General features: G+C 42.8%; 1 protein-coding gene across 7 annotated transcripts in view; it reads left to right on the forward strand.

The window, feature by feature from the left end:
• Positions 1 to 19,023, forward strand: part of LOC134338213 (adhesion G protein-coupled receptor B2-like) — a 1,212,788-nt gene that overhangs the window by 513,291 nt on the left and 680,474 nt on the right. For all 7 annotated transcript variants that reach the window (XM_063033890.1, XM_063033884.1, XM_063033886.1 and 4 more), the window contains one exon: positions 17,296 to 17,490. In XM_063033890.1, coding sequence (XP_062889960.1) covers positions 17,296 to 17,490 — 195 coding nt within the window. The remainder of the gene's footprint in view (positions 1 to 17,295; positions 17,491 to 19,023) is intronic.

Genomic DNA, 19,023 nt, shown 5'->3' on the forward strand with positions numbered 1-19,023 from the left:
GATCCACAAAGGAAGATCTCCTTGGATCCCATGCCTCATGACTTTCTGAATGAACCTCGCATGGGGAATCTTACTAAATGCCTTACTGAAATCCATTGAAACTACATGCACTACTCTAACTTCATCAGTGTATATTGTTACTTCCTCAAAGAATTCAATCAGGTTCGTAAGCCATGACCTGCCCTTGACAAGCCATGCTGACTATCCCTAATCAGATTATGTCTCTCCAATTACTCATAAATCCTGCCTCTCAGGATCTTCTTCAAATACTTGCCCACATCTGAGGTCAGACTCACTGTTCTATAATTTCCCGGTTTACCTCGATTCCCTTTCTTGAACAAGGGAACAACGTTTGCAACCTTCCAATCCTCTGGTACTTCTCCCATCCCTAATGATGATGCAAAGTGGAAGTCACATAAAATTCTCATGTTGGAATAAAAACAAAAATAAATAAATAAATATATATATATATATATAGTGCAAAAGAGCAATAGGAAGGTACTGTTGATGGATTCACAGCCCATTTGGAAAACTGACAATGGTGGAAAAAGCTGTACTTTAATCACTGAGTTGGGACTATTGGCTCCTGTACATTCTCCCAGATAGTAGTAACAAGAAGAGGGCATGACTTGAATTGGGAGGTCATCAATGATGAATGCCGTCTTTTGAAGATGTTCTCAATGGTGAGGAGGTTAGTGCCCATGATAGAGCTGTGTGAGCCTACAATCCTCTGCCTCCTCTGTTAGTCCTATGCAAGGGAGCCTCCGTACCAGACAGTGATGTAACCATTCAGAATGTTCAGAATGCTCTCCATTATACATTTGTAGACGGTATAAATTCTTCTCAGGCTTCCAGCCAGATAAAGGTATCAATTTTAACTGGCGTTTCAATGACCATCTCTGCCATTTTCATTATGGATGATGCCCAAGCATGTCTTGTCTGGTGGTATATATAATCCATCGGTCATCCCTCCTGATTGGTTAGTCCTCTTCCATTCAGGTTTGTGCTGTCCCACCTTATTTACAATCAACTTTCACTTCTTACTTAGAGCGAGACCTTCATCTTTGTTAAAATTCCTTTTCTCTAATTTTACTTTAATGGCTTCCTTTACCAGATGGCCCGAAAAGCCATTGGTGCAGCGCAGTAGTTTTGTGCCATCAAAGTCAATTTTATGGTCATTGTGAATGCAGTGTTCTGCTACTACTGATTTTTCTAGGTAACCCCAACAGATACACCACCCATGTTCCTTGATGCAGGTTTCCACCATGTGTTCCGTCTGGCCAAAATGTGCTGCTCTTCATTCACAGGGATCCCCGTAAACACCAGCAGTCCTGAGTCCCAGGTCACCTTTGACCCCCATGAGCTGTAATTTGAGTTTCCTTACGGGTTTGTGGATGGTATTAATCCGATATTTTTCAGGATCCTGGTGATCCTTCCAGAAACCATGGAAACATAGGGAAGACAGATGGTAGTGATGAGCCCCTCCTCATTGTATGTTTAATGCTAATAGAAAATGATGAAAAAAACAGTCCTTCGGAGTATGCGGTGTATGAAGTTCACAGTATAGCTTCTGCTTTCATATTTCAATCTTACGAGCATGTGGTGCAATCTGTTGGCGTCTCATAGTCTATCTTCCATAAACTTAATTAATTGATGTGAATGATCTTTGACTATCCCCTGTTCCTTCAGTTAGATCACTGGAAGATAAGGTTACCTTTTAAAAACCAGTTTTGAACTTTCCATGAAATCACTACTGTGACCTTGATATTTGTTTGTAGTACACATTTTAGGCAAATGATATAGCTTCATCTTCTCCCACTCCCTTCTACTTCATTAACCCTCCACAACTTAACCTCATCAGTAATTAGATTTTGGATTTGCTTCAGCTGTCTTTCAATCTGTGGCGCCTCACTAAACAAGGAAGATTGAAGTTCACAGAATATTAATTTTGTTCTCATATTTTTCTTTCATTAGAATGCTTCATTAAAAGGCATTCAAGCTTATTTTGTGAGCCAATGAGAATTTTTTTAAAACTTTTCTATGAATAAAAGCCCATATCTTTTTAGAAATTTAAAGTAAAGCAATAGAAATTAAAAGCAGTTATATAATTTTCTGTTGTTTGTATTACTAAGGGTTTCCTTGTAGTTTAAAACAGGTACAGTAACTTAACATTTTTGACTAGTATTGGTCCTATGTAAACTCCCACCTATGTGAAACATTTATGCAAAATCTGTATGATATCAGTCACATTTTAATTCCTAGTTCCACTTCAGTATTTCAATATTATCAAAGCTGTAGATGTCAAGATTGGTGGGTGGAAATGAATTTGGATCAGAAACCCAAAGACACAATGGAACTGTTGTCTGCAAGCAGATAATATTGGATTGGGTTTTTTACTGCTCATTTACCTGTCCCAGGTTCCAGATGCACATTCCCCAGCTCATAGTCCTGATCCCAATTCCATATTCAAATATGCCCATATTCATGACCCGTGGCTCCAGCAGTACACCCAACCTGGTGAAACGTGGGCAAGTACACAGGTCCACAGAAAATAAGGACAAACAATTGAGCAAGATGATGAACTATGAGGATTTCCAAATAATTGAATACCGAATGATCTAAGTTTTACAAAGTTGGCAAAAGGAGACAAAAAATAAGTAAACAAATAGAAAATGCAAATTACGGCATATTTGTGTGGATTTGCTAACTTCAATACAAAATCTGGAGAGCTTCAACTTAAGTCAAAAGATGAGGTGACATTCCTTGAGCTAACTTTGGGCATCACTGGAGAAATTTACTAGGTAGAAAAAGAGAAATGACTGGAGGACAAAAAGGTGACAGATGACTGGAAGCTCAGGGTTGCCCTTGTGACCTGAATAGAGGTGTTCTGCAAAGTTTTCACCCAATCGCACTTGGTTCCTTTGGAGATCATATTATGAGCACTGAATACAAGTTAGTTGTTGCTTCATGTTAAGGAAATGGTGGTGAATTGTGGAATGTATAATGCAAGGGAGCTGTAGAGGCTGGGTCATTGGGTGTATTTAAGGCAGAGCTTGATAGGTTCTTGATTAGACATGGTATCAAAGGTTATAGGGAGAGTGCTGGGGAGTATGGCTGAGGAGGGGAAAAAAGGATCAGCCATGGTTGAATGACGGAGCAGACTCGATGGGCCAAATGGTCTATTTCTGCTCCTATATGTTATGGTCTTATGGAAATGTTTGGGTCTCTGGATAGCATACAGAAAAGATTTTAAAGGCTATTTGATCCCTTGTATTTGCATGGGAAAAGCTTGCTTCTACATTTCAAAATATAGATTCTTGATTTGATATGTGGACTTGTTTCCTGTTGGCAGAAAATTTGGTCTGTTGGTTCTTCATAAATTTCCTGCTTTTCTTACATTGTCATGATGTTCAACATGTTAAATCAAGTTTGAACAAATGTCTTCGAGAACTCGATGCATATCTGTTCAAACATTAATATTTTTATGATGGACAAGAATTATTTACAGATCGGCAGCTGCTAACTGAGTCATTAAATTAACAGTTGAAATGAGAATAACAAAGTTCTTGCATTTTCAATATATCTTGTTTAAGTGGTATAGCAACTGCTCTAAGACACAAGAAATTGCAGAAAAACATGAATGCAGCCACCCTCCCTTCCATTGTCTCTGTCTACACCTTGCAAGAAGGCAGCCAAGCTAATCAATGATCCATCCAACCCAGTCATTTTCTTTTCTTCCCCAATCATTGAGCAGAGATGCAAAAGCTTGAGACATGCACCAACAAACCTAAGGAGAATATCTGTCCTGCTGCAACAAGTCTCTTGAACATTCCTCATATTCCTTGATTTCCGGGAGTTAGGAAGGAAGCTGAGAAGCAGGACCTCCAGGGTAGTAATCTCGGGATTGCTACCTGTGCCACATGCTAGCAAGGGCAAGAATAGTAGGATCAGGCAGATGAATGCGTGGCTGAGAGACTGCTACAGGGGGCAAGGCTTCAGATTCTAGGATCATTGGGATCTCTTCTGGGGGAAGTATGACCTGTTCAAAAAGGATAGGTTAGACCTGAACCCGAAGGGGACCAATATCCTAGCAGGAAGGTTTAATAGAGCTGTTAGGGAGGGTTTAAGCTAATCTGGCAGAGGGATGGGAACCAGAATGATAGAGTGGAGGAGAGGGAAAACAGAAGTAAATCTAAGATGGTGAGCAGTAAAGATGTCAAGAATGACAGGTAGGTGATGGGGCAAATTTGCAGCCATTGGGATGACTTGCAGTGCAATCATAGCAAAAAGTACCAAATACTGGACTTAAGGTGTTATACTTAAATGCACGCAGCATAAGGAATAAGGTGGATGATCTTGTCGCACAGCTACAGATTGGCAGGTATGATATTGTGGCCATCACTGAAACGTGGCTAAAGGATGCATGTCTCTGGGAGCTGAACATCCAAGGATACACTGTGTATCGGCAGGATAGGCAGGTAGACAGAGGGGGTGGTGTGGCTTTATTGGTAAGAAATGATATTAAATCATTAGAAAGAGGTGATGTAGGATCGGAAGGTGCAGAATCTTTATGGGTTGAGTTAAGAAATCACAGGGGTAAAAGGACACTGATGGCAGTTATATACAGGCCTCCTAACAGCTGCAGGGATGTGGACTGCAAATTACAACAGGAAATAGAAAAGGCTTGTCAGAAGGGCAGTGTTATGATAATTGTTGGGGATTTTAACATGCGAGTGGATTGGGAAAATCAGGTCAGCACTGGATCTCAAGAGAGAGAATTTGTAGAATGTCTTCGAGATGGCTTTTTAGAACAGCTTGTTGTTGAGCCCACTGGGGATCAGCTGTACTGGATTGGGTATTGTGTAATGAACCAAAGGTGATTAGAGAGATTGAGGTGAAGGAACCCTTAGGAGACAGTGATCATAACATGATTGAGTTGACAGTGAAATTTGAAAAAGAGAAGCCGAAATCTGATGTGTCGGTATTTCAGTGGAGTAAAGGAAATTACAGTGGCATGAGAGAGGAACTGGCCAAAGTTGACTAGAAAGGGACCCTATCGGGAAGGACGGCAGAGCAGCAGTGGCTGGAGTTTATGCGAGAAGTGAGGAAAGTGCAAGACAGATATATTCCAAAAAAGAAGAAATTTTCTAATGGAAAAAGGATGCAACTATGGCTGACAAGAGAAGGGGAGGAGAAGATGGCAATTTGACACAGCGCGCGCGGTCGCTCCGAGATGATATCGTATTTGTAAGTAGGTACCGTGCACAATCCTGATTTGATGGAAACAGACATGAAAAGCACGGAGGAACATCTGGAGAAACTTCTGGAATGCCTGCTTTGCTGCCACTGCTACGGTGCGATCCAGAATCTCGGGAGGGGAAGGCCCCAAATCCTCGGCTTTGCCTATTGCCTGTTGCCAGGGCCGGGGTCGAAGCGCTCTGCAGAGATGGTGCTCGGTGCTCAGTGTCGGAGGTCTGGTTGGTAAGTTTTCAGGTTGACTCAAGAGTCGGCTATGGTCGGGTGCTTCCAAGGTGCTGCATCGGAAAGTTTGCGGGGCTGAAAGCTCATGGCAGAGAGAGTTTTTCTTCCTTCTACGGTCTGCGTGAGGTGATGGGACTTTCGCGAGACTTTGAGACTTTTTTTCTGTTCTTATAGAGCCTCAACATCACATCCCTGCTCCTATACTCTAATTCCTCTAGAAATGAATGCCAACATTGCATTTGCCTTCTTCACTACTGACTCAACCTGGAGGTTAACCTTAAGGGTATCCTGTACGGGAACTCCCAAGTCCCGTTGCATCTCAGAACTTTGAATTCTTACCCCATTTAAATAATAGTCTGCCCATTTATTTCTTCTATCAAAGTGCATAACCATTCAAGTTCCAACATTATATTTCATTTGCCACTTCCTTGCCCATTCTCCCAATCTATCTGTTCTTTTCTGTTTTTCTGTTCTTTATCAAATTACGGTATTGCTTTGCACTGTTGTAACTATTTGTTATAATTATGTGGTTTTTATCAGTTTTTCAGTCTTAGTTTGTCTTGTGTTTCTGTGATATCATTATGGAGGAACATTGTATCATTTCTTAATGCATGCATTACTAAATGACAATAAAAGAGGACTGCATGTCCTCATAATGTAAGTCAAAGCCAAAGTTAAAGCAAAGGAGCGGGCATACAAGGAGGCAAAAATTAGTGGGAAGACAGAGGATTGGGAAGTTTTTAAAAGCTTACAAAAGGAAACCAAGAAACCATTAGGAGGGAAAAGATGAACTATGAAAGGGAGCTAGCAAATAATATCGGAGGATACTAAAAGCTTCTTCAATTATATAAAGAGTAAAAGACAGGTGAGAGTAGATATAAGACCGATAGAAAATGATGCTGGAGAAATTGTAATGGGAGATAAGGAGATGGCAGAGGAACTGAACGAGTATTTTGCATCAGTCTTCACTGAGGAAGACATCAGCAGTATACCAGGCACTCAAGGGTGTTAGGGAAGAGAAGTGTGCGCAGTCACAATTACGACAGAGAAAGTACTCAGAAAGCTGAATAGTCTAAGGGTAGATAAATCTCGAAGACCAGATGGAATGCACCCTCATGTTCTGAAAGAAGTAGCCGTGGAGATTGTAGAGGCATTAGCAATGATCCTTCAAAAGTCGATAGATTTTAGCATGGTTCCGGAGGACTGGAAGTTTGCAAATGTCACTCCGCTATTTAAGAAAGGGGAAAGGAAGCAAAAAGGAAATTATAGACCTGTTAGCTTGACATCAATGGTTGGAAAGTTGTTGGAGTCGATTGTCAAGGATGAGGTTACGGAGTACCTGGAGGCATATGACAAGATAGGCAGAACTCAGCATGGATTTCTTAAAAGAAAATCCTGCGTGACAAATCTATTGCAATTTCTTGAGGAAATTACAAGTAGGCTAGACAAGGGAGATGCAGTGGATGTTATATATTTGGATTTTCAGAAGGCCTTTGACAAAGTGCCACACATGAGGCTGCTAAACAAGATAAGAGCCCATGGAATTACGGGAATGTTACTTATGTGGATAGAGTGTTGTCTGATTGACAGGAAACAGAGAGTGGGAATAAAGGGAACCTTTTCTGGTTGGCTGCCAGTTACCAGTGGTGTTCCACAGGGGTCCGTGTTGGGGCCGCTTCTTTTTACGTTGTACATCAACGATTTGGATTATGGAATAGATGGCTTTGTGGCTAAGTTTGCTGACGATATGAAGATAGGTGGAGGGGCCGGTAGTGCTGATGAAACAGAGAGTCTGCAGAGAGACTTGGATAGATTGGAAGAATGGGCAAAGAAGTGGCAAATGAAATATAATGTTGGAACTTGAATGGTTATGCACTTTGGTAGAAGAAATAAATGGGCAGACTATTATTTAAATGGGGAGAGAATTCAAAGTTCTGAGACGCAATGGGACTTGGGAGTCCTTGTACAGGATACCCTTAAGGTTAACCTCCAGGTTGAGTTGGTGGTGAAGAAGGCGAATGCAATGTTGGCATTCATTTCTGGAGGAATTAGAGTATAGGAGCAGGGATGTGATATTGAGGGTCTATAAGGCACTGGTAAGACCTCATTTGGAGTACTGTGTGCAGTTTTGGGCTCCTTACTTAAGAAAGGATGTGCTGATGTTGGAGAGGGTTCAGAGAAGATTCACTAGAATGATTCCGAGAATGAGAAGGTTAACGTATGAGGAATGTTTGACCGCTCTTGGACTGTACTCCTTGGAGTTTAGAAGAATGAGGGGGGACCTCATAGAAACATTTCGAATGTTGAAAGGCATGGACAGAATGGATGTGGCAAAGTTGTTTCCCATGTGGGGGAGTCTAGTACGAGAGGGCATGACTTCAGGATTGAAGGGCGCCCATTCAGAACAGAGATGCGAAGAAATTTTTTTAGCCAGAGGGTGGTGAATCTGTGGAATTTGTTGCCACGGGTGGCAGTGGAGGTCAAGTCATTGGGTGTATTTAAAGCAGAGATTGATAGGTATCTGAGTAGCCAGGGCATCAGAGGTTATGGTGAGAAGGCAGGAGAGTGGGACTAAATGAGAGAATGGATCAGCTGATGATAAAATGGTAGAGCAGTCTTGTTGGGCCGAATGGCCGACTTCTTCTCCTTTGTCTTATGGCCTTGTCTTCTATAACTCAGTCTCTCTCATCATGGTCCTTGCACTTCATTTGTATACCTGACCTGCAATCTCTGTGTGACTGTAATACGAAATTCCACATTCTGTTTTTTTCCTTCTGAGCTTCCTACAAGTACTTCTGTATGGCCTGATTTATCTGGATGGCACACATACAAAAGCTTTTCACTGCATCTTGCTACATGTGACAATATTAAACCAATTCCCATACTTCAATGTAGGTTTTTTATTACATTTTGAATTGAATTGACTTTATTTCTTACATCCATCACATACATGAGGAGTAAAAATCTTTACATTACATCTCTGTCCAGTTGTGCAATGTGCAATCCTAGTAATTTATAATAAATAGAACGGTCAATGTAACATAGATATACACTCAAATCAGTGTGTTTATCACTCTGATGGCCTGGTGGAAGAAGCTGTCCCAGAGCCTGTTGGTCCTGGCTTTTGTGCTGCTGTACCATTTCTCGGATAGTAGCATTTGGAATAGATTGTGGTTGGGGTGAGTCCGGTTGCCAATGATCCTTTGGGCCCTTTTTTACACACCTGTCTTTGTAAATGTCCTGAATCATAGGAAGTTCACAACTACAGATGTGCTGGGCTGTCCGCCCCACTCTCTGCAGAGTCCTGCGATTAAGGGAGGTACAGTTCCCATACCAGGCAGTGATGCAGCCAGTCAGGATGCTCTCAATTGTGCCCCTGTAGGAAGTTCTTAGGATTTGGGGGCCCATACCAAAGTTCCAACCGTCTGAGGTCAAAGAGGCAGTGCTGTGCATTTTTCACCACACAGCTGGTGTGTACAAACCACGTGAGGTCCTCGGTGATGTGGATGCCAAGGAACTTAAAGCTGTTTACCCTCTCAACCCCAGATCCATTGATGTCTACAGGGGTTAGCCCATCTGCACTCCTCCTGTAATCCACAACCACCTCCTTTGTTTTGCGACATTGAGGGAGAAGTTGTTTTCTTGTCACCTCTGTGTCAGGGAGGTAACTTCTTCCTTATAGGCCACCTCATTATTGTTTGAAATAAGGCCAATCAATGTAGTGTTGTCGGCAAATATAATTAGCAGATTAGAGCTGAAGGTGGCAACACAGTGATGGGTACACAGGGAGTAAAGGAGGGGCTCAGTACACAGTCCTGAGGGACTCCTGTATTGAGGGTCAGAGGGGTGGAGGTGAGGGAGCCCACTCTTACAACCTGCTGGCGATCTGAAATGAAGTCCAGGATCCAACTACACAAGGCAGGGTCAAGACCGAGGACTCTGAGCTTCCTGTCGAGCCTGGATGGAACTATGGTGTTGAATGCTGAACTGTAGTCCAAGAACAGCATTCTCACATAAGCATCCCTCTTCTCCAGATGTGTAAGGACGGTATATAGAGCAGTGGCCATTGCATTATCTGTCATTCAGTTGTGTCAGTAGGCAATCAATGTAGTGTCATCGGCAAATATAATTAACAGATTAGAGCTGAAGGTGGCAATACAGTGATGGGTATACAGGGAGTAAAGGAGGGGACTCAGTACACAGCCCTGAGCAGCTTAATGTGAAAAAGACTAAGGAGCTGGTGGTAGACTTGAGGAGAGCTAAGGTACCGGTGACCCCTGTTTCCATCCAGGGGGTCAGTGTGGACATGGTGGAGGATTACAAATACCTGGGGATACGAATTGACAATAAACTGGACTGGGCAAAGAACACTGAGGCTGTCTACAAGAAGGGTCAGAGCCATCTCTATTTCCTGAGGAGACTGAGGTCCTTTAATATCTGCCGGATGATGCCGAGGATGTTCTACGAGTCTGTGGTGGCCAGTGCTCTCATGTTTCCTGTTGTGTGCTGGGGCAGCAGGCTGAGGGTAGCAGGCACCAACAGAATCAACAAACTCATTCGTAAGGCCAGTGATGTTGTGGGGATGGAACTGGACTCTCTGACGGTGGTGTCTGAAAAGAGGATGCTGTCCAAGTTGCATGCCTTCTTGGACAATGTCTCCCATCCACTACATAACGTACTGGGTGGGCACAGGAGTACATTCAGCCAGAGACTCATTCCACCGAGCTGCAACACAGAGCGTCATAGGAAGTCATTCCTGCCTGTGGCCATCAAACCTTACAACTCCTCCCTTGGAGGGTCAGACATCCTGTGCTGATAGGCTGGTCCTGGACTTATTTCATAATTTACTGGCATAATTTACATATTACTATTTAACTATTTATGGTTCTATTACTATTTATTATTTATGGTGCAACTGTAACGAAAACCAATTTCCCCCGGGATCAATAAAGTATAAGTATGACTATGACTATGACTAATTGTAGTGGGTCCAGTTTGGGTGGTAGCAAGCTGCAGATGTGATCCTTGACCAGCCTCTCTGCTTATTACTGAGGTGAAATGGATATACTGTAAATTGCAGAACTCAGAAACCTTCCCTTTTGTAATGCTTACAAAGCTCTCCTTTGCCCAGCTGTTGGAAAATCAGATCACTCTTCAGTCCTGCTTCTCCTGACACACAGGCAGGAGCTGAAACAACAGGTGGCCACAGTTAAAACTGTTGGTTCGACCAATCGGCCTCCATGCTGCAGGACTGCTTCGATGATGTCAACTGGAATGACTTCCATGATGAGGATTTCTCTCACATCTCTGCTTATTACTGAGGTGAGTGTGACAGGACGTCAGTTGTTCAGACATGTTACCCTGGTCTTTTCTGGTTCAGGGACAATGGTGGATAATTTGAAGCAGGAGGGCACTCTACACTGGGAGAGGGAGAGATTAAAAATGTCAGCAAACACCCCTGCCTGGTGTGCTGTGCACATTCTGAGTACTCGCCATGGGATGCCGTCCAGTCCCGCAGCCTTGCGACTGTCCACTAGTTTGAAACATCTGCATACCTCAGCCTCAGGGATGACCAGGTTGTAGGATGAAGTAGTGGCTTTCCTCGGAGGCTCTGAGTTAGTGACATTGAACCGAGTATAAAAGCAATTGAGCTCATCTGGGAGAGAGGGCGCGATGTTGGCAGCACCACAACGTTTGGCTTTGGTCTGCGATGGTATTCAGCCCTCGCTACAGGTCATGTGCTCTGTTCGTTGTGAATCTTGACTCAATCTTGTCCCTGTATTGTTGTTTCACAGCCCTGATAGCATAGCTGGTTCTCGTAAGCTCTATGTCACGCGGTAAGTGCTGATTGTACGGAACTATTGATCCAGGGTTTCTGGTTCGGGAAGACCCTGACCGACTTCTGGGGATAAAGCACACGACTCCAATTGATGATACACTTCTGAATGAAGCACATGACTCCATCCGTGAACTCGGAGAAATCCTCATCATGGAAGTCATTCCAGTTGACATCATCGAAGCAGTCCTGCAGCATGGAGGCCGATTGGTCGAACCAACAGTTTTAACTGTGGCCACCTGTTGTTTCAGCTCCTGCCTGTGTGTCAGGAGAAGCAGGACTGAAGAGTGATCTGATTTTCCAACAGCTGGGCAAAGGAGAGCTTTGTAAGCATTACAAAAGGGAAGGTTTCTGAGTTCTGCAATTTACAGTATATCCATTTCACAGTTCATCTGCAAAATAAAAACTCATACTGCTGGAATTGAGCTTGAAAATTATCTTAGCAGAGAATAATTCTTCCCCAAATAATGAATTAGTTTTTTTTTTAATTTGGCTTGTTATTGTATCGTTCACAAACTTGAAATGTGTGAATGTGTAGTCATTTGTTGCTTCACTCTCAGTAATTTGCCTCCACATTATCCTTAAGTTACATACACAAGAAACAAATCTTGCAAGTTACAGCACAGTTCTGATGTTGGAATTACTTGCTGTAATTGCTCATTAAAGAGTTCTGTGTATATTTGTTCTGGCTGCCTGAAATGATACTAAACAATAACTAGAGCTGGGAATACTCCACAAGGTAAGCAGAGTGAACTAGCAGGTGAAGAATGACTTTCAAATCTCTTACTACTCTTACTATCTCTTCTTTCAGTTAGTCCTGACAAAGGGTCTCAGTCCAAAATGTCGACTGTGCGTCTTCCTATGGATGCTGTCTGGCCTGCTGCATTCCACCAGCATTTTGTGTGTGTTGCTTGAATTTCCAGCATCTGCAGATTTCCTCGTGTTTGTGAAGAATGAGCATAATGGTCATAAAACTGAGTCTCCATTTTCTGAACATAGGGTCATGGAATCATACAAGATGGAAAATAGCTGTTCATCCCACTGTATCCATGCCAGCCACCCATAATGAATTCCATCTTTCAAAATAGAGAAAATAGCTTTCTATGCCTGGGTATTTCAAGTGGTCATCGAGACATTTTTAAATGCTTCTAGCAGCTCTTCTTCCTCTCTTTCTGGCAGTATATTCCAGCTGCTCACCACTTTCTGGGTGAGAAATGCCTCCTCAAGTTGAGAGGAATTTGGATATATAAATGCAGACACCTTTAATGTCAGAAGCTAATGGTCAATATTCAGTTCTATACCATGCTATGAGTGAGATGAGCGAAATGCATGTAAGAGGTTTCTGATTCAATTGAGACATACTTACTGACTTTTGCCAGAACTTTTATAATCTTCAGTAAGTCTTCAGTAACGCAGATCTCTTGTCTTCATGTTCTTTCCAAAGTACACTCTAAATTATTTATTCCCTACACTGAATTCTCTCTATGTGCATACTTTGTATAAAGTAAGATGTCTATTGAATGACCTATTTGCAATGCAATATCACTGGTGGAGTTGGAGTTGGCCTTCAGTCTGCTGAAGATCTGACTTAAGAAATGAGGCTCTCATTGAGGAATGTTACAACTAAAAATTAGCTAATTTTCAAAATTGGCAACACTCTTCAGGCCACAAACAAGAGAAAATCTGCAGATGCTGAAGATCCAAGCAACACACACAAAATGCTGGAGGAACTCCGCCAGCCAGACAGCATCTATGGAAAAAAGTACAGTCGGTATTTCGGGCCAAAAGCCTTCAGCAGGACTGGAGAAAAAAAGCTGAGGAGTAGATTTGAATGGTTGGGGGAGGGGAGAAAGAAGCCTGGAGGGGGAGGGATGAGGCAAAGAGCTAGGAAGTTGATTGGTGAGAGAGACAGAAGGCCATGGAAGAAAGAAAAAACTGTGGGGGCATGGTTTTATAAACCAATGGCCTCTCACAGCTACCTGGACTGGTCCCACCCTGCTACTTGTAAAAATGACATTCTCTTCTCTCAATTCCTCCATCTCCGCCACATCTGCTCTCAGGATGAGGTTTTTCATTCTAGAATGAAGGAGATGTCCTCCTTTTTCAAATAAAAGGAGCCTCCCTTCCTCCACCATCAACATTGCCCTCAGCTTCCATTTCACACACGTCTGCTCTTACACCATCCTCCCACCATGCTACCAGGGATAGGATTCCTCTTGCCCTCACCTACCACCCCACCAGCCTCTACGTCCAGCACATAATTCTCCAAAAGTTCTGCCACCTCCAACTGGATCCCACCACCAAATACATCTTTCCCTCCTCCCCACTTTCTGCTTTCCACAGGGGTTGCTCCTTACACGACTCACTTGTTCATTTGTCCCTCCCCACTGATCTCCCTCCTGACACTTATCCTTGCAAGCAAAACAAGTGCTACACTTGCCCCTACACCTCCTACTTCACTACCATTCAGGGCCCCAAACAGTCCTTCCAGGTGAGGCGACACTTCACCTGTGTGTCTGTTGGTGTCATATACTGTGTTCTGTGTTCCTGGTGTGGCCTCTTGTATATCGGTGAGACCTGACATAGATTGGGAGACTGCTTCGCCGAGCATCTATGCTCCGTCCACCAGAACAAGGAAGATCTCACAGTGGCCATCTATTTTAATTCCTCTTCTCATTTCCATTCCGATATGTCCATGCATGGCCTCCTCCACTGTTGGGATGAGGCCACACTTAGGCTGGAGGAACAACACCTTTTATTCCATTTTGGTAGCCTCCAAACTGATGGCACGAACATTGATTTCCCAAACTTCTAGTAATGCCTCCACCCCACCCCAACTTCATCATTTCCCATCCCCTTGTCCCTCTCTCATGTTATCTCCTTGTCCGCCCACCACCTCCCTCTCGTACAGTACTCCTCCCCTCCCCCTTTTTCTTTCTTCTGTGGCCTTCTGTCTCTTTCACCAATCAACTCACTACCTCTTTGCTGCATCCCTCCCCCTACAAGTTTCACCTCTCTCCTGGCTTTTCGCTCTCCCCTCCCCTCACCTTTCAGATTTACTCCTCAGCTTTTATTTTCTCCAGTCCTGCCAAAGGATTTCGGCCCGAAACACCGACTGTGCTTTTTTCCATAGATGCTGCCTGGTCTGCTGAGTTCTCCAGCATTTTGTGTGTAACACTCTTCAGGCTGTAACTTCAAATTTCTCAGTAGAATTAATCACAATTTATTGACACTCCAGTAGGATACAAAGGTAGTGCTGCCACCTCTGGAAGATGTTAAACATAAAACAGAAATGTACAGCACATTACCGGACCTTCAGCCCACAATATCGTGCCGACCATGTAACCTACTCGAGAAATTGCCTAAAATTTCCCTAGCCCATAGCCCTCTATTTTTCTAAGCTCCATGTACTTATCTAAGAGGCTCCTGAAAGACCCTATTGTATCTGTCTGTACCGCTGTCACTGGCAGGGCAAACCACTCTCTGTGTAAAAAAACTTACCCCTGACATCCTCTCGATACATATTTCCAAGCACCTTAAAAATATGCCCCCTCGTGTTAGCCATTTCAGCCCTGGGAAAAAGCCTCTGACTATCCACACAATCAATGCCTCTCATCATCTTACACACCTCTATCAGATCACCTCTCATTGTCCATCGCTCCAAGGAGAAAAGGCCAAGTTCAATCAACCTATTCTCATATGGTACGCCCTCCAATCCTGGCAACATCCTTGTAAATCTCCTCTGCACTCTCCCTATAGTATCCACATCCTTCCTGAAGTGAGGTGAGCAGAACTGGTCTCAGTCTCTGTCTCTGTCTCTGTCTCTGTCTCTGTCTCAGTCTCAGTCTCTGTCTCTGTCTCTGTCTCTGTCTCAGTCTCAGTCTCAGTCTCAGTCTCAGTCTCTGTCTCAGTCTCAGTCTCAGTCTCAGTCTCAGTCTCAGTCTCAGTCTCAGTCTCAGTCTCAGTCTCTGTCTCTGTCTCTGTCTCTGTCTCTGTCTCAGTCTCAGTCTCAGTCTCAGTCTCAGTCTCAGTCTCTGTCTCTGTCTCTGTCTCTGTCTCAGTCTCAGTCTCAGTCTCAGTCTCAGTCTCTGTCTCTGTCTCAGTCTCAGTCTCAGTCTCAGTCTCAGTCTCAGTCTCAGTCTCAGTCTCTGTCTCTGTCTCTGTCTCTGTCTCTGTCTCTGTCTCTGTCTCTGTCTCTGTCTCTGTCTCTGTCTCTGTCTCTGTCTCTGTCCATACCATAGGATGATGATGGTTCCTTTCAGTCAGTTAGTGAGGTGATACCCCAATCCATAGAAAGGAACGGTGTGTGCATGAGTGGATTTTAGGTAAGTAGGAGGTTACACAGGTCCAGACCCACCCACTCGACATCCCCTCCCGGATTCAGCAGCATGGTGAGGTCCAAGACGGCTAGAGGAAGTTCTGTTGCAGTGAATGGTCAGACCAAGCTTCAATGCAAGGATGCCCTTTCCGAGCTTCATGGCACGTGTTTGCTAGATAGCTATTGATCCTATGAGAGGGTTCATCCACCCTTTGACAGGTCTTGTTTTTCATCCTGCAGGGTGTCTAGCCACCCTCCTCACCAGGCAAGCCTGGTGGGGGAGCCGGTTTAGTCACTGACCACCCGACCATGCAACAGGTAGTACTGGGTTACATGGTACCAGTAGCACTCAGATGAGTGACCTGACCAGGCTGAGCACAGTACTCCAAGTGTGGTCTGACCGAGGTTTTATATAGCTGTAACATTTCCTCATGGCTCTTGAACCCAACCCCACAGTTGATGAATACCAACACACCATACGCCTTCTTAACAAAGCTGTCAACCTGCGCAGCAGCTTTACGTGTCCTATGGACACGGGCCCCAAGATCGCTCAGATCCCCCACACTGCCAAGAGTCTTACCATTAGTATTATATTCTGTCTTCAAAATTGACCCAGCAAAATGAACCACTTCACACTTATCTAGGTTGAAGTTCATCTGCCAATTCTCATCCCAGTTCTGCATCCTATTGATGTCCCACTGTAACCTCTGACAACCCTCCAGACTATCCACAAGACCCCCAACTTTGTGTCATCAGCAAACTTACTAACCCACCCTTCTACTTCTTCGTCCAGGTCATTTATAAAAATCACAAAGAGAAGTGGTCCCAGAACAGATCCCTGTGGAACACCACCGTTCTCCTAGCTCAGATGTATGTAAATACATTGAATAACATTATGCAACACTAGATTCCAAGTTCTGTAAATAAATCAGCTGATCATTCATCACTGCTTTTACGGAACTTCCTACAATTTCTTTTAGCTTGTTTATGCTTCTTTTTTCGTAGTCTCTTGGGATTTCTCACTATCAATAAGTTCTACGGCTTGATGAACTATTTTAAGAACATGATAATCTCTTAAATCTACAATATTTCAGATGTATTTCTCCATCTCATAAGTTAGTAAGACCTTATGAAGTTTACATCGCTTCCTGAGTGTACTAAAAATGTTTTCAGAATTATTACACAGGCTAACTATTAAGTATTTTTGAAATAAGAAAGGTTCTGAATCATGTACTGAACTCTGCCCAAAAGCACACTGCTCAGGAAATCACCCTTGTCTTTGGAAATGACACCACTTCTTATTGTAAGTTAAGACACTATGAAATGGACATGCAGCACATATAACACTAATCTTTGTAGTGTCTGAAATACATTATTCTCCTATGTTATGCAATAATGCTATATTCTGTACTTCAAATTTTGATTTTTTTAAATGACCTATGAAGACATTTGGAACACTAAATCTATGGACAGAATGCAGGAACTAAGCTTTACCTGACAATACCTTAAATATTGTTATATTGAGCTTGTAAAATTAAATACTTATATGTTGTTGATTACTGAATATAACTAAGTGCTGATTAAATGTCAGTGAGTGTTCAAGAATTCCAATTTTATAAGTGGCAAGACGCTAAATCTGAATGTGTACATTTTTATTTAGATCCGAGAGCACTTAGCTAAAGGACAACGGACTCTGGCAGGAAGGGGCATGTCAGAAGTCATCAGGACTATGCTGGGTTTAATGGAAAGAAAGAATTTCTACAGTGGAGATCTCTTGTTCTCTGCAGACATATTGCGAAATGTGACTGATACATTCAAGAGAGCCAACTACATTCCAGCTTCTGAAGATGTACAAGTATGTGTACTTTGATGTTCTATATACTTAATTCTTTTTTAAATTTCATTTCCTCTTCCATTGTTCTGACAAGCTAATTCATGCAGTAACTGTAGAAGTCACGTTGATGTAGCCAAACTGACAAAAAAGCTCATATCAGTGGTTATTATTGCAGGCCACCTTGAACTACTGTGGTCTTGTGTTAAAGCAATGGTATTAATACAATATTAGGTAGAAAAATCCAGGAGGTTGACCCAACAATCGTAGTGGTATGGTACACTACAGTATGTCCAAGATAGGATGGTGCATAATTAAAAGAGGCACTTTGAGTTAATGGTGGTGTCATGACATTGCTTATTGTTAGAAAGTATGTTAAAGAAATATAATGTTGAGTTAAACTTATACAGTTATACTTAATGTTGAGTTAAACTTATACTTGCCCAACGCCGGCCCCCTAGGCCTGAGCTGACGTAGTAGTAGTATACAGTTCAAAGTTCAAAGTAAATTTATTCTCAAAGTATATATATGCCACCACATAGAGTTATATAAAAGTCCAGCGCAGAAACAAACCCTTCAGCCCATCTAATCTAAGTTGAACCATTTAATCTATCTAGTCTTGCAATCGAACCACAGCCCTCCATACCCATGTACCTATTCAAACTTCTCTTAAACATTGAAATTGAAATCAAATCCATAACTTGCACTGGACGTTCATTCCACACATTCACCACCCTTGAAGTGAAGAAGTTTCCCTTCGCATTCCCCTTAAACAATTCACCCCTCTTTAACCCATGATTTCTAATTGTAGTCCCACTAAACCTCAATGGAAAAAGCCTGCTTGCATTTATGCAATCTACACCCCTCATAATTTTGTATATCAAATCTTCTCTCAATCTTCTTGTTATAAAGAATATAACAAGTCCTAACGTATTCAATCTTTGCTTATAACTTAGGTCCTCCAGTCCCAGCAACGTCTTTGTAAATTTTCTCTGTACTCTTTCAACCTTACATCTTTCCTGTGGGTAGGTAACCAGAACTGCACACAATACTCCAAATTAAGCCTCACCAATGTTTTATACAATTTCAGCATAACATCCCATCTCCTGAACTTAGTACTTTGATTTATGAAGGCCAATGTGTCAAAAGCATTTTTCACGACCCTATCTATGTGTGGTGGCACTTCTATTGAATTATGGACCTGTATTCCCAGATCACTTTGTTCTACCACACTCTCAGTGCCTACCATTCACTGGGCACTATCTTGGTAGATCCTACCGAAGTGCAACACCTCACAGTTAGCTGCACTAAATTCCGTCCGCCATTTTTCAGCCCATTTTTCCAGCTGGTCTAGACCTGGGCCCACTGCAATTTGCCTATTACAACAATAGATCTATAGCAGACATGATCTCAGTGGCTCTCCGTGCAGCCTTGGATCACTGGACAATGCAAATACTCACGTCAGGATGCTATTCATTGATATCAGCATTTAACACCGTTATTCCAACAGTCCTGACTGAAGAGCTTCAGAACCTGGGCCTCTTTACCTCCCTCTGC

Source organism: Mobula hypostoma, chromosome 26 (assembly GCF_963921235.1).
Source record: "Mobula hypostoma chromosome 26, sMobHyp1.1, whole genome shotgun sequence".
Taxonomy (NCBI): Eukaryota; Metazoa; Chordata; class Chondrichthyes; order Myliobatiformes; family Myliobatidae; genus Mobula; species Mobula hypostoma.